Raw genomic sequence first — 22,472 nt, 5'->3', positions numbered from 1 at the left:
AGCCAGTTGCAGAGAATTTGATGCTGTGTCTAGGCTCAAGTAGAAGGGGACTGTGGTGCTTTCATGATGCTGGCCCTGTGTTACCTACTTGGCATCACTGATCCAGGCTATTGATAGAAATGCTGCAATAAGTAATGGGGTATATGAAGAAAAGGCTTCTCACAATTTAGAGAACTCTGGCCTGTGTATTAGCTCCTGACAGAATGCCTGTTCTGAAAGACTCTAATACCCGGAAGTTAACATTGGGAAAAAGTCTCTAGTGGAGTTCCGCAGGGCTCTGTCTTATGTCCTGTTTCAGTTTACCAGTCAAAACTTTTATCCATGAGTTGGAACAAGACAGAGCATATATTTGTCAGCACATAGAGTTGGGAGAGGCATTCTCTCAGATTAATTCTTTAAAAACTGAAGATTACTGGGTCTGTTTCTGTGTGGTGCTGGGGAGGAACCCTGAACGTATCAGAAATGAAGTGTCCTGACTAGTGTCACCATGAAGGGAAGCTGTGGGGACTGGTTTGCCACAATTGGCTTTTCTGAGAGGGAACAGGAAGCCCAGCTTCCTCGTGAAGGATGCCCATCTCCTGACAGGCACTCTGGCGTGGCGAGTTCCGGATGGGAGGGGTACAGTGGTGGCAGAGATTGTTCCACAATAACTGGATGGCTGCTCCCCTAGGAGGCCATTTCAGGACTAGTGCAGAAGCTGTGCATCTGGGCCCAGCCACAGCTCTGCCTCCCAGCCTAGTACATTGGATGGTTGAATGGTCTCCACAGGCCCCTTGCCCCAGACAGGAGCACACAGGGTGGGGAATAACAAGTTTGCAAAGATCAGAAGGACTGAAATGCTGGAGGAGAGCAGTTGTCAAATGAAAGTCGCTGCCACTCAGCTCTGCTGGGACTCCGGAGTGAACCACAGCCTGTCAGGGAGATGCTTGCTTTTGCAGGCAAGGGGGCATCCACTGTGGCCTTCCCTGGGGGAGGAGGGAGAAGGGCCCTCCGGGAGAGTAGGGAGGCTTGTGCTGGATGGAAAGGCCCCCTTCAGTCTCAAGTCTGTGGTTTCCCATCAGCCTCCCACCTCTTACCCTCCCCGTACCAGAAGGGAGGGACCTGTATGTACCATATCTTCCACAGTTACAACCTCTGTGTCCCCAGAAGCATAGATAGTAGGCAAAGCATTTTAAAGCAGCAGCAGCCATTCCTTTCATTTTCTTTTCTCCTTACCTGCGAGGGCACTGACCAAGAAGTAGGCTGTCGTAAACAGCTGCTTGCTGCCCGCATCCTTGGGGCCTGGACACCCACCCTGTAAGCTGCACCCCACCAGCTGCAGGAAGGCCACAAGGTCCTGCTGCTGCCGGGGCTTCAGCTCCCCCAGCACCGCCAGTGGGGGTGAGAGGCCGCTGACCAGGTCATCACACTGTAGGGCAGGGAAGAAGAAGAGTCATGACACAGCAGGAGACCAAGCGCCGCAGCCCGGGCCTCTCCTCACAGCACGCACAAGCCCCAGCCCTTCCCCTTCCCCCAAGGAAAGTATGACCCGCAGGTCTTCTCTACGTTCTGAAATTGCTAATCCTTGGCAGCTACATTTCACTGACGGGACAGTAAGCTGAACCTGGCCCACGAGGGTTGGGGGCGTACTTGCTGGAACTGTGGCATAGAACCTTCCAGGGCAGGGTCTGTTGGGTAGTACCAGGGACCAGAAACAAGTGGTTACACACAGAACTGGGGAGGGCGATGTTCAAGCATCGTCTTGTCTTGGTTCTCATGTGTTAAGCTAGGCGCTCCAGCCCCCAGCCACATTCCCACCGGGCACTGGGCAGCTGCATCCATCCCCACAGGGCCTGCTGTGGAGTGAGGTGACCCTGCTGGAGAGCCAGTTCGGACCACCCTGCCAATTCTGCACCACCCACAGCCTTGGTGTCCAGATCCAATCATCTGAAAGATTGACCCCACCCTCGCCACCATCCAGGCAGCTTGCTTCTCCAGCATTTGACAGGGCAGCTGAGGCTCTCTCCACAGGGTGCTGGCCTGACATTTTCCTCTTGGAAGAAGTTGTTTTTGGAAGTAGAAGTCAATGGGCTTTTTAAAACACTGTTCTCCCTGGAGCTGAGCTCCCCACCCTCTAGAATGCAAATGTCCTGGGCTGTGGGACTGTTTCAATAACAGGTTCCATCACTGATACCCAGGCTCTTTCGGCACAATCTAATCTAATTTCAAGAGGGAAAAATAATATGAACACTTCCCTGGAAACCATAAAGCACTGAATGAGTTATTCAAACTCCCTGCATAATATAATAGAAAAACAAAAGAACAAAAAACAAAACTATAGTCAAAATCAGGTTTATAAAGGCTCAGCCTTAAGAAAGGGAGGACACAGAATCTGGGTGGCTGGAGTGTTGGCAGCTTGTGTGACTCTCACCATTTGCACAACTAAGAGTTAAGGAACTTGACCTCCCCAGGATATCCTGCTGCAGAACAGAACAGTGCAAAAGCCTATTTATTTCTCTGTTCTAAATGGAACAGGTTGACTTTATAGATTCCACCACACGACCCCCTTGCAGTAGTCTGAGTAGTGGCCCCCCAACATATGTTACCTGGAACCTAAGAATGTGACCTTAGTCTTTGCAGATGTAATTAAAGTAAGGAAATCAAAATGAGATCATCCTAGATTGGGGTGGGCCCTAAATCCAATGATGGTGTCTCTATAACACAGTAAAGGAGAAGACACAGACACACACAGAGGGGAAGCCCACGTGGAGACAGAGCAGAGGCTGGAGTGCTGCTGCCACGAGCCAAGAACACTAGGAGCCATCCACAACTGGAGGAGACAAGGCAGCAGAATTCTCTCGTAGATCCTCTGGGGGAAGTGTTGCCCTGCAGACACCTAGATTTTGGACTTCTGGGCTCCAAAACTATGAGAGAATAAATTTCTGGTTTTTTAAGCCCTCAGGTTTGTTGAGGCAGCCCTAGGAAACTAACACCTCCCTCTGCCTGATGACAGCTACCTGTCTGCACTTAGAAAACGCAGGACCCAAGAATCAGAAAAGAGACAGCTGTAGGGAGAAAAGGAGGTGGGGCAACCTTTAACACAATTCCATCCTGCCTCGTCCCCTGTTCCAGAAAACCCCGGTGAAAACACTGCCTTGAGATGTCTCAGGGCTCACCACTGGTTCCAGGACCATGAGTAGTTCATCATCAAATAGGACCGCCTGGAAGATGTCACTCAAAGCTGTCTGTTGTGGCTCAGGCAGCTCCACAAAGGGATGGAAATTCCTCTCCAGGAGCGGGGTCGCTGTGAGAACAAAGCACACCCGAGTCTCATGACCGCGATGCACATCTCATGACGTCGGACAGCAACACCTGCTTTTTATACCTAATCGTCATCAGTTCTTTCATGGATATTCCCAGCTGCATAGTCAGTCATGGAACTCAGAAATAAACATCAAGTTACACGCCACCCTGCATATTCTTCAAAAACCAAAGGGAGGGAGGAGAGAGAGATAAAGAGGGAAGCCGAGTTTGTATTTCAAGCTTCACTCTTCTCTGATGACTCACTAAACATTAATTAAGTCTAATCAATTATTTTCTGGAAAAGTCACTTAAATTCCCCTTTAGCATGATTTCTCAGGAAGTAAATTATCAAAGCTGAATTACTAAACAAGTCAGTGCTTTTACAATGCTTTAGAGCCATACAAATTCCAAAATACATTATTTTTCATGTCGTTTCTTGTAGTACATTGCAGATTTTCTATGCTTTAATATTTAATGCCCATTTTTAAAGGGGCTGGCACCCTATTTTCATGGCAAACAAACACAGCTATTCTTTTTCTATCCTTTGCTTCTTCACGAGTCCTCAAGCTGAGCACAGAGTCCCCAAAGCTGTTGCCTCTGCAGGATGCTTAGGGGCCTCTCCCCTTAGAATCTCTTTTCCTTTCTTTGTTTTTTGGTTTTTTTGTTTGTTTTTAAGATACTCAGAAGTTTCCTGTAAATTAAGTCTAGTGGAGATTTTATTTTTAAAGATTTGATAAAGGTTTCATATGCAGGGATACACACTAATACATCAGTGTACCACCCATGAGGATGGACAATTCCAACTAGCAGTTGTATAAAGCCCCATGCAGAGGAACAGAGAACATCAGTAACCAACATATTTCAAAACTCTGCTATACACACAACTATGTCTTTACCAGTCCCAGCCTGAAGAGAGAAACTGTCCTGGTCGGTCCAGTCGCACACCCAGCTCCCACTGCACCCTTGCTGACCAGAATGGCCAACTCGAAGGGTGGGCCTGTGGGCAGGACAGAAGAAAGCTGCAGCACGGGACTGCCTTCTGCTCCCCAGTGGCTGCAGGGCCACTGTGCTGTGGTTCTAACCCACAATGACAAAATCCTTTAAGTGGCAGCTGAAAATTGCACCCACTTATCCATCTCAAGGAAGCCAAGATAGGAAAGCCTTACATTAAAATTGGGCCTTTGTTGTCATTTTTTCAAATATGGACATTTTTGCTACAAAAGCATCCTGGTTTGAGACTCATCAAAGCTCCACGGATGTAGTCACCAGGGCTTCTGTGCTTACCCTCCAAGCCAGAGCGCACACTGAGCGGTTCCTAGCTCTTTGTGCTAAGCTCTCACCTATTTGTTTCCCCTTTTCCTTGCCCATCTCCTCCTATATGCTGTGCCCCCCACACCCCCGACAAAAGAAACCAGCTTTCTAAAGCACAATACGCTGTGAGGAGCAAAAGGAATTGCTGCAGGCACATCCTGGGCATGGCCCCTCTTCCTCTTTGGCACCATGCAGTCCATGCCATGTGGATAAAGAGCCTCCAAGAGAGCATTTTGCAAGGCTGACAAAGCATTGCTTGTCTTAACAATGAAGCCCAGAATATAACTAAACAGATGCAAAACTTGGGTTCTCCATCCTCGCGGCTGATGAGCCATTCTTAGTAGTCAGTCAACAGGGCTTCTGTGCTTACAATGAAAGAAAAATGCCAAGCCCCTGACTGCCTCACTCCTCAGTCTCTGACCCCTGCCCCATGAAGCGTCATTCTCCCCACCGTTCCTAAAATACAGCACCCACAACGTGGGGCTCCCTAAGATCCAACCGAGGTGAGTCCTGCCGAGTGGACTGGGCCTCGGCGGCATCACCTCTCTTATATGTTTTCCATGAGTCACTGAGGGGTCACTGATGCTGAAGGCCACACCACCTCTTGGGATACAGGGCTCAATTGGCCCTCAACTGCCCACTCCTGCCCTGCTGGCAATACCTTGCTTTAAAACACTTAATGGTCCATCCTGGGAAGATACCCCATGCGCAGCATCTGGCATGTCTATGAATGCAAACTCTCGAAAGACCAGGGGGTCCAAGTAGACAGAGTCAATTCTCTTCTTGTTCTCGAAGCCACCTTGCTTCCCTCGGAGAAGGCAGAACTCTGTAGTGCAGGAGAAAAGGACAAGTTAGGTAAAGTTGAGTCTAAGATGTGCCAACAAGTCTGGACAGGGTCAGCCCAGCCTTGATGGCACATCTTAGACCTAACTCGGTGGAGCAGAAGACCCATCCATCTTCCCCATAAAACTCGATCCCTACACACATTATGTTGCTTGACCAAAAGTCCAGCCACTTTCAACAAATAAGGAAATGGCTGTTCTTACATAAAGCTCCCTAATATATATTCTCTGAACAGGCTGGATACAATCTTTAAAACATGGGAAATATTATTTTATCCTGATTTGAACAAACATTCTAAATAGACAAATGAAACCTGACATGCACAAAACAACCAGGAAAATCTAAACAAACACTGATAATATTTAAAAAGTATTGCCAGTATATTTAGGTGGCCAAGTAGTTATGTGATTATATTTTTAAGAAATCAATGTTTCTATAATATGTAGAATAATATACAGCAATAAAAAATAAAATACTGATGTCTGCAATTATATGAATGAATTTCACAAACATGTTGAGTGAAAAATGGCAAACAAAAGAATATATTCTCTATGAATCTATTTCTATCAAGGCAAAGCTAGTCTTTTTTCAAAAGCCTTATCATTTCAAGGTACTAAAATATTTATAGATGAAACAATATAATGCCTAGGATTTGCTTCAAAATAATCCAGCAGGAGAGGAAGGAGATGGTGAAGTTATGGCTAAAACATGAATTGCCCTAGTCACTGAAGCTGGATGGTGGGCACATGGGAGCTCACTACATTATTATCTCTACTTTTGAACGTGTGGGAAATGTCCATAATAAAAAGGTCTGTTTTTGGTTGTTTTGTTTTTGTTCTTTTTGAGACAGAGTCGCTCTGTCTTCCAGGCTGGAGTGCAGTGGTGTAATCTCAGCTCACTACAACCTCTGTTTGCTGGGTTCAAGCAATTCTCCTGTCTCACCCTCCCGAGTAGCTGGGATTACAGGCACCTGCCACCACACCTGGCTAATTTTTGTATTTTTAGTAAAGATGGGGTTTCACCATGTTGGCCAGGCTGACCTCAAGTGATCCACCTACCTCAGCCTCCCAAAGTGCTGGGATTACAGGTGTGAGCCACCGCTCCAAGCAATAAAAAGCTTTTTAAATAATAAAAAGGGCCTGGCATGGTGGCTCACACCTGTAATGCCAACACTTTGGGAGGCTGAGGCAGGCAGATTGCTTGAGCTCAGGAGTTTGAGAGTAGCAACATAGTGAGACCCTGTCTCTACAAAAAATTTAAAATGAGCTGGGCATGGTCACACATGCCTGTAATCCCAGCTGCTCTGGAGACTAAGGTAGGAGGATCCCTTAAGCCCTGGAGGCAGAGGTTGCAGTGAGCCAAGATTGCACCACTGCACTCCAGCCTGGGCAATAGAGTAAGACCCTGTCTCAAAAAAAAAAAAAAAAGCAAAGAAATGTTTTCTCAAACACTTCCATATTTGAGAACCCAGCTAAGGTATCTAAGGTGTAGATAAAAATGTAAGTTATTACATCCTTGCTAAGCAGAAACAGTAAATGAGCTCAAGAATTAGCGTTCTCTTTATGATTCTATTTACTAACTTGTGTACGTAAGCAAAGGCTATGGAATAAAAATGTGGCAGGGCCCCGTATTTGCTGAAATGTAGAAGGCATGAGTATTAGCACATATTTTCATTTGCTTGTGGGCATTAATGATGCTCATAAAGATAGAATGGAAAAGAAAAGAATAATGGCTGTCTAAAGACAAAGGAAATGATCCCTGGCTTTACCCACCTGGCCCACACTCACCAGCATTCAGGCTGACCCTGTTCCTCCACACTTTGCGCTTAGCCACTGGGGTGCAGGAGTGTGAACCAGCACGTAGGTCATAACTTTGTTCCCTGAGGACAGGAGCCTTGACCATTCACACAGCCTCAAATTCTGCCAGAAGCCCTGCCAGGTCCCCAAAATAATGTGGAACCAACTGGCATTTTAAGAATCCACAGCGCCAGCCACACACCACACTCTCACCTTCACCCACGCCTAGCTCCCTGAGGGCGCTACCAATTAATTCCTTCATTCTTTTCATCCATCCATCCCCAGCCAGCCAGCCAGCAAATATGCAACAATGTAAATCTTTAAAATTCCCTATACCAGGCCCCGTGCTCACAGCCACAGATACAAAGGACTACAACCAGGCCTTGACGATCAGTGTGTTAAGAGTGGGGACAGGGGTTGACCAGGGCTGAGGCCAGAGTGACCAGCGGGTGGAGGGGAGGAAAAACATCTTTCCTTCTAGGTTCATGGCTGAGGCCCCTAGCACAACAGACAGATTAACAAGAGAGGCCAGGCACGGTGGCTCACACCTATAATCCCAACACTTTGGGAGGCTGAGGCAGGCGGATCACCTAAGGTCGGGAGTTTGAGACCAGCCTGACCAACATGGAGAAACCTCGTCTTTACTAAAAATACAAAATTAGCTGGGCGTGGTGGTGCACACCTGTAATCCCAGTTACTCGGGAGGCTGAGGCAGGAGAATCACTTGAACCCGGGAGGCGGAGGTTGTGGTGAGCCAAGATCGCATCATTGTACTCCAGCCTGGGCAACAAGAGTGAAACTCTGTCTCAAAAAAAAAGAGAGCGAGAAAAGCACGCAACTTTACTGAATAGCAGTTTTACATGATATGGAAGCCTTCATAAGAAAATGAACATGTGAAGAAATAGTTAAATCTGAGTACTTTTATGCTAGGTTTGAGGGACAGTGGTGGAGAAATGTGGCAGGGCAGAGCATATGATGGAAAGGCCATTCATCCAAGAACTCAGCAAGGCCTGCCTCTTCACCTCTCTGTGTCCTGTGTCAGGAGACACGGCTGCTCCTTTCCTCCAGGCAGAGGGACGGCACCTCTCCCCTGAGGGTCTGTAACCTGCATCAGGGGAAGGTTGGAAAATCCTTCAGAGGTTTTATGACCTGCTACAGGGAGAAGGGTGAGGAGAAGGTCACAGTGACCTTCCTGCTTCTGTCATCTTTTCAAATTCCTTCACTTTAAAATATCTTAGGGTTGCATGTCCTGAACTCCATCACAGGGAAGAAGAACCAGAAAGGCCATCTGATGGTTGGGCAGAAGCAAAAGAGGCAGAGAGCACGCCCAGAGAGAGGCGCAGCAGGCCTGGGGGTGGGAGAGGGCGTGCCATGCCCCAGACCTCGGTGAGATCACAGGGCAAGTGGCACTGTGACCAGAGGGAAGGCATGAGGCCCATGCTGGGCTGGCCCATAAGGCGTGACATGGTGCAGACTGCATTCTTGGGACAAAGAGCCACAGAAGGGTGTCTGAGCAGGTGAGTGAAGTGGTCAATTTTAAAACAATCCCATTAGCTACACTGCTAGGATGAAACAGACAGGAAAGAATCAGAGTAGCCAGTTACAAGTCTGTGGCAGAGCCCCTGTAGTCCTAGCTGCTTGGGAGGCCAAAGTGGGAGGACTGCTTGAGCCCAGAGTTCAAGGTTGCAGTAAGCTATGATCCTGCCACTGCACTCCAGCCTAGGTCACAGAGCGAGGCCCTGTCTTTAAGGAAAGCGAGGTGGGGAAGCAGGGAGATGGTGTTAGCGCCAGTGGGGAGACGTGCACAGATTCAGGTGAAGCGTGGGAAACACAGGTTCACGTCCACAAGGCATCCAACTGGAAGTTGGTGCTGAAGGACGCTAGCAAATGCCAAGATGTATGAAAGTGCAAGGCAGAAAGTCAAGAGAATGAAAGGGTGTTTCTGATTGGGCATAAGTGTCTCCTGAGAGGGGATCTGTGGGTGAAGGAAAGGGTCTTATTGCAGCTGGCATGGCTGAAGCACCTGGCTGGGATGCAGATGGAATCTGCCTCCCTTCGAGGTTTCAAAGGACAACCAGGATCTCTGTCAAATGCAATCCCACCAGAAAGGTAGGGAGAGGCAGCAGGCACAGAGTCTTCTCAAGGGCCCTTCCAACCACTGCAGGTTTATGTCTATGAAGCTATACCAGAACATTCTGTAGCAAGAGCAACAGAAAACGGATGGGCAAAAAAAGAAAAGAAATAGCAGAACTGGTTTACAGTCAGGCAGTGAGTCACCCAGAACGATGGCCTGACCACCAAGCCGCCATAGGAAGGAGCCACGGAGCTGCCTCCTAGGCCAGGGCCCAGAACAAGCTAAGGGAAGGCCGAGATATCCCCAGGGTACCTCTTCTCAGCAGCACAAAGAGGGGTTTATTTTCAAAGACAGTGGAAGCTGGAAAAGATAAAAGCCTTGAAATTGAAATGCAAACAGGAGAGCCCTGCCAGACAAGGCTGTGTGTCTTTCAAACCCCATCTGAGAGAGGCCACCTCCACAGAGCTGCGTCAGGGCAGGGTCTGGTCACCTCCTGGGACAAACAGGAGGAAGCTCGCATGGGGACCACCGCCTAGAGTGGCAGCCCAGGCCTGGGTCCCCGCTACTGAAGGGTCCGCAGAGCACTCCTGGGCATCCTCAGGTGCATGCCAAGATTTCAGAAGGCCTTACAGAAGTGATGCATCCTTCACTACAGCCAAGATACGGAAATAACCAACTGTCTGTTGATGGACAAATAGATAAAGACAATGTGATATATTTACACAATGGAATACTTTTTGGCCACGAAGAAGGAAAGCCTGCCATTTGTGCCAACCTCGATGAACCCAGAGGACAGTATGCTAAACGAAATCACCCAGGCACAAAAAGATGCATACCACATGGTCTTCCTTATACATGGAACTGAAAAAAGCTGAACTCACAGAAGCAGGGGGTAGACTGGTGGTTGCCAGGCGCTGGGAGAAATGGGGAGATGTTGTCAAAGCATGCAAACCTCCAGTTGTAAGCTGGTAAGTTCTGGGGATCTAGCATGGTGATTATAGTTAATAGTATTGCAGTGTTTACTTGAGACTTGCTGAGAGGGTGGACAGTAAGTGTCCTCACCACACACATGCAAAAGGTAACCATGCTGGGTGATGGATGTGTTCATTAGCTTGACTCAGTAGTAATCCCGTCACAATGTCTATGTCTATTGAATCATCACTTGTACATCTTAAACATACATAGTTTTTGTGTGTCAATCATACCTCAGTAAGCTGCAGGGGAGTGACACATTCACCATTGGCCATCAGTAAAACTGGACAGGACCACAGAGGCAGACATGGGGGGGCTAGAAACCCAAAAGTGCAGATGGTGACCCTACTTACCACATATGGATAACAGAGACTAGAAGAACAATTTGATCATCTTCATGATGCAATTTTTTTGGAAGACAAGTCTTTTCAAAGAGAAAGAGTAAGATGACAATAATAACGAAAACACCCCAGAGGACACAAATTTGGAACCACAGGCCTCAAGGAAGTCACAACACCTGGTATTCTCAGCATTTCTTGGTCCCTGACCGACCTCTTTAACCAACTGCTTCACACTGACACTTTCTCTTTCTGTCACCTCAGATAAATCATTTCACTGCCCTAAAATGCAGGCTGCTTCATTTGCAGAATGAGAGAGGGAGGCTCCGTGCACTCCTTCTGTGCCTCGTCTGTTTCTCCTAGGGATCCTCAACACCCTTCAGCTTGTGGACAGCAGCACACTAGCACACTGAGCGTTCTGTTCGAGTCCCTCTAGTGGCTGCTGAATGGTGCAGTGACTCGTGTGGGCTTAGCGAGGGCTGTCTCACGGGAGACTGCCCCCCCTTCCACAAATGGGGGAGGAGCAGGAGGCAGCAGCACGCATGTGCGTGGTCTATCACAGCCCTTTTAAAAACTGCTGTTACAGAAAATGTCAAACTGCACAGGAATAGAGAGGAGGAGCATGAACCAGTGTGTGCCCATCAGCCAGCTTCAGCCACTGTCCCCTCTCAGCCAAGCCTCCTTCCCTTGGCAGCTGCCCACACTCACACCCTTTATGCCCCACTCATATTATTTTTGAAGCAAACCACAGACATATTACCATTTCATCCGTGAATGTTTCAGTGTACATCTCTCAAAGATAGGATGACTCATTTTTATAAATATAACTATAATACCATTGTCACACCTAAAAAACTTCACAATTTATTATGTTACATTTACCCACTCATGTCCTTAAGGAGCGGTCACACAGCTTTCATGAGTGAACACAACCTCTTCTCATTGGGAACATGAGGAGGGAAGGGGCTGTGAACACCTAAAATGAGCAGACACTCGCTGAATCCAAAGCTTGGATTTTCTTCCGTGACAACGGCTGGGTCTCTGCACTTTGAACACACTCATGATCAGCAGAGAAAAGTCAAGTTCAGCATGTCTGGCTTCATACTTGCCGAGAGGAGGTGGGATAACAATAATGGTGATAATGCTATTAATAGCAAAGGTGGAGGAATTAATAAATGACCACTGTGCCAGGCGCTTCATAGTCCTCAACTCATTAAATCTTCACACAGCCCGGTGAAGAAGTGCCCTTCACCTTCCAGAGACAGGGAAGCCAAGACTCAGTAAGATTCAGCAACTTGCCTGAGACCTCATAGGACATCATGGCACCAGGGTTGATGCCCACTGTGTCTGCTGCAGAGCCCAGGTTGATGCCCAGAGGGCACAGCCCAGCCCTCTACCGTGCTGGTGGAACTTCACCCCACACCAATGTTCGGGGAGAGGGTGGCATTGCTCCAGGCATCCCTCACCACACCCCTCCCCCAGTGCAGCCCATGTGTCCAGGGACCATGTCATGGGACAGTCTACCCTCTTCAGACCTCTTTCCCTCTCTTCCCACAGTCTCCAAAGCAGTCGAGTCCTCTGGAAGGCAGTCGAGTCCCTCTGCTGGGGATCCCTCAGCACCCACAGGAGGTGGCACTCACCGAACTGGCCGTCCAGTTTCACGTATAACTCAATGACACCGTAGGCAATGGTGGTGGCAGCTGGGATCTCCAGCATCACGTTGGAGTCCTTGGTGACATTCCCATCCTCCGTCGCTGACACCTGTGGGCAAAAGCGCACACTCCCACCTGTGCACTCCGGCTCTCCCAACTTCTCTGTTCCCCACTGCAGCCAGCCTCGTGCCTTGTACATAAGAGTTGCTGAGCAATGTCCACAGAACCGAGTGGAACAGAGGAGCCAGCCAGCATGGGGGATGGGGGGGATTCAACCCTTGTTGACATCACTACACACATTCCCAAGTAAACGGCCAACCTGGTGGCATCAAAGCGAGATTCCAGAGTGTGGGATACAGTGAAGTTAGGTCTACAGTGCTGTGCAAAGATCATACGATACATAAGATCACCTCCCAGTTCCCTCCATCACAGGTTATGGAAACAACTGAAATCCTAATGAAAACCTTAAACAGTAGCAAAGTTGGACTGGGAGAACCTAGCTGAGAGGGCCCCCTGCCCCATGCATATCACTCCAGACCCCTGTAGATGGTGCACAGTGCTGATAAAACCAGGAACAGAGAGGGAAGTGGGGAGAGGCTGGAGGGAGGAGAGGCAGGAAATGCCAAGAAGTCAGGCACCAAAGCTTCTGCCTTTAAACACTCTCACAAACAGGACCCCTTCCCATGATGTCCTGGTGAGAGGAAGATGAGAATCTATTTGTTGGCCAAACACTAGCAATCAGAGAACTTTTCTTAGCAACTTGATCCGGGTCAGAGTGTGTTGCTTTGGGTCGAGAAATGGCAGGTGGCCTGAGTCTGAAAGGCTTCAAAACTTTGGCAGTAAGTGACTGTGGCAGGAGCACCGGCAGGGCCGGCCTGAGCCATCGCCCATCAGTGCCTCCCTCGCTGCTGCTATCCAGCCCCACCGCAGCAAGAGTGCTGGCCCCAGACCTCTACCTCCAGCTCCTTCCAAACACAACTTTCTGGGTTCCTCTAGAAAAAGCCAAAAGTCATCCCAAGAAGTAAATCTCTAAGAAAATATTAGCCACCGTGGCAAGCTGGAGGAGAAAGAGTTTGGGGCTCATGGCCACCTAGTCCATTGAAGTTTAGTACTGGCTCACAAATCAGGTTGGTAAGACTGTCAATAACTTTATCCAGAAGAATCTATGTAGAGATAGCTAGATCTTACCTGCCCTAACTCAACCCACAAAGGATTTGCAGCAGCTAATTCCAAGTAATCACTGTGAGAGCCCCAGCTCTGAGGCTCTAGGGATTCTCTTGCATTTGGCCTGGTCAGTGCCTGTGTGTTCATTTTTCTTGGGGAAACATCTGCCGCCCACAGGAAGAGCACCTGATGCCAGCCCGCCTGGCCCATTCGAGTGCCTGCGACCCTGTCCTGCTTCAGGAATGAACACATCCCGGAACGGTCTGGTGAGACCCAGTCCTAGGCCCCCTCACCCGTGGAGTTGCAGCAAATCAGGAGCAAGCCTGGAGCTGCCAGCACCATAGGGAGAGCCCATCTGAGAGGGGATCGACCCAGGGAAGGTGGCTCCCTATATCCGCAAGGCCTAGATCCAGCAGTGACTGGAGCCAGTTTCTCCAAGTGTTTCAGCTACACAGGCCAATACACTCTTGCTCATTTAAGCCAGCGTTAGTTGGGTTTTTGTTAACTTGCTACCGAAAGAGTCCTGACTAATGAAGACACCACCCAAAGAGGCCCCCGACCAAGGTCTCCATGACTGCCCAGCCATGACTGCAGGGCAGCCCGGCTGCACGCACCTGCACCGTCTTGGTCTGGAGGCCCACAATGCCGCCACACTTCTCCTCAACCTGCGTGTGCTCGGAGATCACACACTTCTGCATCGTCGTGATCTTCTGTGTCAGAACACACAGGACCTCATTCCTTCCCTCCAGCACCTGCTGGAGCACAGGGTTTCTCAGATTTATTGTTCTGAAAAAAAAAATGGATGTGAGTGGCCTAGTGCCTCAGGGGACATTGGTGTAGTGTGAATTTCCTCTTGCAGAGCAGGCAGCTGAGGAGTAAGCAGGTGACAGCCAGGCTTTGTTGATTTCCTGATGATGAAAGAGGGGGCAAGTCACCTGGAAAGGCATTAACCAAACTCTCTTGAGGCTACCTCAGAGCTGCCGGGCCTCTGGGGGCCAGGCTAGATGCCAGAGGGAAGGGGGCTTTCAGTCAAACAGCAGCGCCGGTTGTCAAGGAGAAGAAAAAATCAACCAGGGCCAGGCGCAGTGGCTCACACCTGTAATCCCAGCACTTTGGGAGGCTGAGGCAGGCAGATCACTTGAGGTCAGGAGTTCGAGACCAGCCTGGCCAACATGGTGAAACCCTGTCTCTACCAAAAATATAAAAATTAGCCAGGCGTAATGGTGCACGCCTGTAATCCTAGATACTAAGGAGGCTGAGGCACGAGAATCGCTTGAACCTGGGAGGCGGAGGTTGCAATGAGCTGAGATCGTGCCATTGCACTCCAGCCAGGGCAACAGAGCAAGACTCCATCTCAAAAAAAAAAAGGAAAAGAAAACTAACCAGGAAGGAAACTACAATCCATGTGCCTTAGACCCTGGGAACTCCACTTTGTTATTTAATCAGAGCTGAGGGATGTCAGATGTCACAGCCGTGGCCCAGAGAATACAGGATTATGATGGGAGGAATGGTGACCAGTTGCTTCTCACTGAGAAAGGAATAGGCCTAAAGTATCAGTAGCAAGAAGGAAATTAGATTTGAACTAAGAGGAAACTTCTTAACCTGTCTAGGAAAGATGTTTCATCCCTTAGAAGGGGCTTGATGTCTTTTTACACATGGGGAAACTGAGGCTGGGTCCAGAGTCACTCAGCAGAGATTTGGGGCTCCCACCCAGCCACTTGAAATTCTGCAAACTTTCAAGAACAGACTAAATTTTTATTTACAGGAGATGATTTCATGCTTAGAAGCAAATGATGAAATAACTTCTCTGGAGATCTCATTCAATGCTATGATTCTGTGAAATGGACAGGAAAAGAACCAAACTAGAGTTGGTGACAGCACAAGAAAAATTATGGTATCCATGCTGGTCTTTTAAGAGGTTAGTTACCTTGAAAAGCTCAACACCCATCCCTGACCACACACGTGCTGGGTCACCCATCCTAGACAGACTCAGGTTCTCTGGGCTTCAGAAAGTAGCCCTGGAACTGGAGTGAGTAGCTAGGAAAGTCCCATCTCAACGTAATCACCTTCCCAGAATAGAAATGACTCACGTGTCCATCAACAGATGAATAGAGAAACAAAATGTGTTATAGTCATATAATGAGATATCATACAGCCATAAAAAGAAGTGAAGTTGGGCCAGGCACAGTGGCTTATGCCTGTAATCCCAGCACTTTGGGAGGCCGAGGCAGGCGGATCACCTGAGGTCAGGAGTTCAAGACCAGCCTGACCAACATGGAGGAATACCGTCTCTACTAAAAATACAAAATTAGCCGGGCGTGGTGGCACATGCCTGTAATCCCAGCTACTCAGGAGGCTGAGGCAGGAGAATTGCTTGAACCCGGGAGGCAGAGGTTGCGGTGAGCCGAGATCGTGCCACCGCACTCCAGCCTGGGCAACAAGAGTGAAACTCCGTCTCAAAAAAAAAAAAAAAAAAAAAAAAAAAGAAGTCAAGTTCTGACATCTGCTGCAACATGGGTGAACCCTGAAGACATTATGCCAAGTAACATACTCCAGGGACAAATGAACAATATTGTATCATTCCTCATATGAAATATCTGGAATAGGCAAATTCATAATGACAGAAAGCAGACTGGAGGTTACCAGGGCTGGAGAAGGGGAGTCACTGCCTGATGGCTGCAGAGTTCCTATTTGAGGTGATGAAGAAGTTCTAGAAATGGAGAGTAGAGATGACGGCACAACAGGGTGAATGTATTTAATGCCACTGAACTTTACACTTAAAAATGGTTACAACAGTAAATGTTGCGTCTCATCTATTTTACCACAATAAAAAATAAATAAGACATAGGAAAAACGGGTTCAATCTTAGTTCAAATTATAAAAATGTCTCACACATGATAAAAATATATTGATGACAACCACAAAGCTGCCAAGACACTCCATTTCCAGGAAGGAACAGGAAACAGGGACCTTGGAGCCTGCAGGGCTGGGGTTCAGATCTCAGATCTGCCCTCCCACTGGGCAAGCTCGAGTGAAGGGCCACCTCCGCACCTAGGTTTTCTCATGGATGACCTGTTGGTAACAGGGCCCCCCTCCTCATGGGGTTGCATCAGGGTTTAGATGAGATGCATGCAGTGAGCCATTAGGATGTGCCAAGCACAGAGTTAAATGCCACACAAACACTAGCTGGCTCCACCCACCTTCCCGTGTCCCTCTATCAGGCTCACAAAACAAAGCCACAGTGTGTGCCCTGCATGGGAATTATGAGGCACTGAATTGAGTCAGAGGTGCTTTTCCACATCACTCCCTTCTTAAAAGCCTTCAGTGGCTATATCCCATGTCCAGTGCGTTCCCAGGCTGAGGCCCCATGTGATCTGCCCTGCCCCCTGTTGACTTTACCTTTCAGCATTCTTACTACTCCTTAAAAATGCCAGGTGTGTGCCCACTCCGAGGCCTTGGCACACATTCCCTGACAGCCACATTTCACTGACTCATTGGTCACCTCCTCAAGGAAGCATTCCCTGCACCCCCATCACGCTATCACACCCTAAGATCACTTCATTGGGGAGCACATTTCCATAGGATATTTTTCTAGCTCATTCCTTTATCTGCTCATGGCCTGCCTCCTCCATCGAGAATATAAACCCCACAGAGGTGGCGAGTGTGCCATCCTGTTGACTGCATATCTCAGGGCCAGGATTAGTGCCTAGTACATAGGAAAAGCTCAGGAAATATTTTTGGAATAAATGAGTAAATAAAACTTGCAGGGTTTTTTCCTCTATTTGCTTGAATGAATGTGTACATATGTATTTGTGCATCCACGTGTGAAAGAAGACATGGAAGATGGGGGAAATGGAGGATCTGCAGCTTGGATCAAAAAATGGTGCATAGCAGATGCGATCTTCCTAAGGGATTGCACGTCTTAGTCCCACAGGCAAAGACTTTAAAGATAAAAGCCATTGTAACCACCGGTCAGAACATACATTCAACTGTTCCCTTTCCAATGGTCTCTTCCTTGTATTGCTCAAAATTCTAGCAGATTCTTGAACGTCTGTCTATGCCCTCACAGCTAAGGAATGGGCTCCTCCCAGCTAGACACACATCAGACGTATCACCGCCTGGTGACAACCCCACAACTGCCGCCTTTAGGAGTCTGATGTGACTCTGCTGGATTGGAAATTGCAGCCCTCCTACCCACCCTAAACAGAATCCACTGAACACTTGACACTGCTCCTAGCCAGTGTGAAATTGTTTGAAAAGAAAAAGCTCAGCCTAGACCACTCAAGACTCCACTGCTTAAAATGCCCACCTCCCTCCAGAACCCCCACCTCAAACACCAAAAGAGAGGGGCAGCCATCTACGCAGGTGGGCAGGCAACTGCCTGCTGTATCTGATGACAGGGCAGTCCTGAGATGCTTTCTGAGTCCCTGCCTTCAGAAGGTCTCTGTGGGGCGGACCCACTGCAGCACAGAGAAGCTCGCCCAGAGACGGAGACTGTCTCCAAGGCTAGGATTCGGGGGACTAGAAACATAAGTGTCACACAGCCACAGCTCATGCAGGCCACTGGGAATCCTTCCCTGGGCTACCAAGGCAGGGCTGCGAGAACCGCAGGCATCACCTAGCAGCAAACACTTCCACCCAAGTCACTGGGATTCCGTTTCCCAGGACAGTGCTGCCACCTTTTGGAAACCAAATGCTGGACAAATTTAATTATCTTTAGTTAGGAGAGGCCCCACGGGGACAGAGGGGAAGCTACACGTCAGGGAAAATGGATTGTTCGTTTGACTCTCTGAAAAGCAATCTCAGGAGGGAATTCTTCCCCATCTCCTCCCTGAGTCAATTCCACCAGGCCCCAAGCAGCCCCGGGGGAGAGCTGGTGTCCCCTGGGGGCAGTGTTCTCAGGTGCAGACCCAGAACAGTTCAAGGTCACCAGACCCTGGCTCTGGCCCTCCTCAGAACAGAAATCACCATGCAACAGGGCTCCCCTGTGCCTGCCTAGTGCAGAAACCAGCCAAATTTCAATGCCATTTGTTTACTGTATAACCTTATATATTTTATTATATGCATTTAAAGGGGCCCATGGGTTTCTTCAACTGCTAATGGAGTTCATGAAACAAAATATTTAAAACTCTCAACTGAGGGTTTCAGGAGAGTTTAAAAAAAATAAAAGCCTCAGAGAGGTTGATGGCAGTAACCAACGTCACACAGCTGTGAAGCCCAGGTCTTTTACAATGGCCTACATGGCCATAGCACCCATAGCTGCTGTCTCCCTCTTCTGGGTGAGGGCACCCTTGGGCTGTACTAGGAATTGAATCTTCATCTCTATTAACTCTTGTATTGCTATGTTCATTTCTATATGTAAATATCTTGCCTATGTAACCAGACCAGTAGATGGAGGCTGGAAAAGCAAGTTATACCCAAGTCCTCTGGGAATCTTTATCAGAACATCCATGCCTGCCTGTCCTCCCCAAGCCCATCTCACTCTCCTCGTGGCTGCCGCCCTGTGCCATTTGACAGTTCTTCCCCAACTTGTCCTGATTTCTTTCCTCTCGGGCCCTGTGAGAGCCACTGAGCAACACAGACAGAGTGGCTTTAGATACACAGAAAACTATTAGTAGTGGTCGCCTCTTGGGTGGGGAACCAGATGGCTGGGAGGGGCTTTTCACCTTTTCTCTTTTGACCTTTTGACATTTAAACCATGTGAATAGATTGCCCAGTTAAAAAAAATGTATTTTAAAAAAAGTCCTTCTGGACAGACTGTAAGCTCCTGGAGGACAAAGTACTTGCTCTTTTTATTGGTGCCCAGCCCTGTGCAATCCACCCAGTTGGGGGATAAATGAATGGTTGATCACATAAACCTGGGCAGGATTGGAATGAGACCCTCTCCCGAAGTCCAGCCAGGAGCCAATGCCCAAAGACAGGGAAAATAGAGCAGAAGCTCTTCCAGGAGAAAATGAACAAGCAGAGGTTCTTCGTCCGCTTCACACATCTGTCTAAGGGCAGCCTCCTTGCTCTTCCTGGGGGGTGGGGGGGGCGGCAATATGAAAGCAAGAACAGGAGGCCACCCAGGCAGAGGCGTATATCCTCAACAGAAAGGGCCAGCCCCAAAGGAGCAAATCTGGAGGCAGGGGAAGGGGATGCACACTCAGTTGAGAACGCCCTCTCCTCACTCGGGGGCTTGCTGAACTCCGCCCACCCAGTTCTCCTGTGAGGTTGCCCTTCTGCTTGTACCTGGCAGGTCGATATAACACAAAGACCTGGAGTCATCCCAGAGTCGGTTCCCTGCTCTGTCTCCAATGTGGTTTAATGTTTGTCCCCTCTAAGTTTCATGTTGAAATGTGATCCCCAGTGCTACAGGCGGGCCCTGGTGGGAGGTGTCTGGGTCACGGGGGTGGATCCCTCATGAAAGGCTTAGTGCCCGCCTTGCAGTAATGAGTGAGTTCACACTCTGAATTCACACTGGTTAAGAGTGTGGTACCTTCCCCCTCACTCTTTCTTGCTCCTCTTTCTTGCTCCTGCTCTTGCCATGTGACATGTTTGCTCCTCTTTCACCTTTTTCCATGACTGGAAGCTTCTGGAGGCCTCACCAAGAGCAGATGCTGGCACCATGCTTCCTGTACAGCCTGCAGAGCCATGAGCCAATTAAACCTCTCTTCTGTATAAATTACCCAGTCTCAGGTATTTCCTTATAACGATGCAAACAGACTAACACAATCTCCTCCTAGCTGAGCTACTGCTCCAGTCCTGAAGCTTAGTTTGCACATCTGTAAACTGAGAATTTGTTATGAGGGTTATGTTCGGTGAGTTCTTGCATTAAATGACCCAAGCTCTACCCAGCAGATGGCAGGGGCTCCGTAAATGTTTTTTCCTTCCACTATTGGCAAAGAAGGCAAGTCAAGATCCCTTTCCAGGGTGGTCAAAGAAATGGCCAGAATTTTCAGGATGCTTTATAAGGGAACCCTCAGCCAGGTGTAGTAGGAGGGGCCGCAGACAAAACTCCTCAGACACCGAGTTAAAGAAGGAAGGGGTTTATTCAGCCGGGAGCATCGGCAAGACCCCTGTCTCAAGAGCCGAGCTCCCTGAGTGAGCAATTCCTGTCCCTTTTAAGGGCTCACAACTCTAAGGGGTGTGCGTGACAGGGTCGTGATCGATTGAGCAAGCAGGGGGTATGTGACTGGGGGCTGCATGCTCTGCTAATTAGATTGGAACAAAACAGGATAGGGATTTTCACAGTGCTTTTCTATACAATGTCTGTAATCTATAGATAACATAACTGATTAAGTCAGGGGTCGATCTTTAACTACCAGGCCCAGGGTGTGATGCCGGGCTGTCTGCTTGTGGATTTCACTTCTGCCTTTTAGTTTTTACTTTTGCTTTCTTTGGAGGCAGAAATTGGGCATAAGACAATATGACGGGTGGTCTCCTCCCTTAAGGAAGTGGACCCTCGAAGCAATTAAGAGCATGGCTCCATGGACACAGGACAGGAGTTGGATAGAAGACGCGGGTACATTCAAGACAGCAGCTACATGATACAGGACGGGAGATGGCTGGAAAAGGAGACCAGGCAGGAGCTGCTGGGAGGCGGCAGGCAGTGATGGAGGGAGGGAAACCTGGCTCAGAGCCCAGTGTGGTTGCTGGAGACCAGAGCAGCCCAGCAGGAAGGGAGGCTCCAGCTCTTCCAGCATCCATCAGCTCCCCAGGCCCAGCCCTAATGAAGCCGCTTCCTCTCCCAGCCTGAAGCTTTCATTTCCATTTTCTCTGCTTCTAAGGCTTTCAAGAGCCAAAATGCAAACTCACAGAGGAGAAACCCAGAGACAACTTTTAAAAGTCTGACAATATCCAAAAGGAGGGAAGCAGGTTTCTTTACCAAGGCATAAAGGAGGTCCCCAGGATGCCTCCTGCAGAGACACAGGAGGGCGAGCTTTGTCATGCAGACCCCACACTTCAACTCTCCTTCATTCATCTCCACAAATACCTGAGTCCTGCTATGCTCCAGGCACCAGGCCAGATGCAAGCTTCTCAGGGAACAGGCCAAGGCAGCCACCACTAGCAGGGTCCTCTTACACAAAAACCCTTGATAATAACAATGGTAGGCCGGGCGCGGTGGCTAACGCCTGTAATCCCAGCACTTTGGGAGGCCGAGGCGGGTGGATCACGAGGTCAGGAGATCGAGACCATCCTGGTTAATATGGTGAAACCCCGTCTCTACTAAAAATACAAAAAATTAGCCAGGCATAGTCCTGGCTACTCGGGAGGCTGAGGCAGGAGAATGGCGTGAACCTGGGAGGCAGAACTTGCAGTGAGCCGAGATCACCCACTGCACTCCAGCCCGGGGGACAGAGCGAGACTCCGTCTCAAAAAAAAAAAAAAAACAATGGCCTTGAGGAAGAGTTTCCAGTGGAAACCCTGGGGAGCCTGGTAAGGCTCTCCAAACCCTAGGGGACATCATGACAGAGCAAGAGCTTTTGTTGAGTCTGTTGTGGAGAAATTTTAAAACCAGAAGGGACCCAAGGGGATTATCTAGCTCTGGGCAGAAAATCAGTTTCATCTTTATTTTCACCTTGATTAATCCATCAGCTATTACTGCCTGGCTGTAGGAAAAGGATTCTAAGGCTGAGTGTGGGCTGGAAGACAGTAAGGAGGAAGAAAGCTGTGATTAAATGGCAGTGTCTGCTTGGACATGGGAGGGGGATGGCCCTGATCACCTGGATCTAACCCAGTGTCTCTGCTCATTAGTGAAGAATGCGCCCCAGAGAGGTGACAGGCCCACCTGAACCACATGGCCTGTTAGTGGCAGTGCCAAAATCAGGAACTGCATCTTCTGACTCTGAGACCAGTGTGCTTTTCCACTACACTCTTCTAAAGAACAACAGAAAGTGAAAGGTACAAATGCAGACTGAGGAAATGGTGCAATACTGCCAGAGGTGGTTTCAACATCTCCCCAGAAACAGAGATGGGGACATGACAGAGAGCCAAAAGATGGTGGCCAGCCTGCTGCTCAAGGAATATTAAGCAAGAATTACTAACCCACAGAAACGGA

The 22,472-nt window shown here is 48.7% G+C and overlaps 1 protein-coding gene across 2 annotated transcripts in view; it reads right to left on the bottom strand.

Annotated features, from left to right (window-relative positions):
• GSDME (gasdermin E) overlaps positions 1-22,472 on the bottom strand; it is a 59,748-nt gene that overhangs the window by 6,614 nt on the left and 30,662 nt on the right. For both annotated transcript variants that reach the window (XM_032759151.1, XM_032759142.2), the window contains exons 4-8: positions 14,047-14,218; positions 12,257-12,377; positions 5,255-5,419; positions 3,156-3,283; positions 1,216-1,408 (exon numbers count right to left, since the gene is read on the bottom strand). In XM_032759151.1, the coding sequence (XP_032615042.1) occupies positions 1,216-1,408; positions 3,156-3,283; positions 5,255-5,419; positions 12,257-12,377; positions 14,047-14,218 (779 nt within the window). The remainder of the gene's footprint in view (positions 1-1,215; positions 1,409-3,155; positions 3,284-5,254; positions 5,420-12,256; positions 12,378-14,046; positions 14,219-22,472) is intronic.

This window comes from Hylobates moloch, unplaced genomic scaffold (genome assembly GCF_009828535.3).
Source record: "Hylobates moloch isolate HMO894 unplaced genomic scaffold, HMol_V3 SCAFFOLD_1, whole genome shotgun sequence".
Lineage (NCBI taxonomy): Eukaryota > Metazoa > Chordata > Mammalia > Primates > Hylobatidae > Hylobates > Hylobates moloch.
Note: the sequence above shows the minus strand (reverse complement) of the source record. Positions and strands in the feature narration are given on the sequence as shown.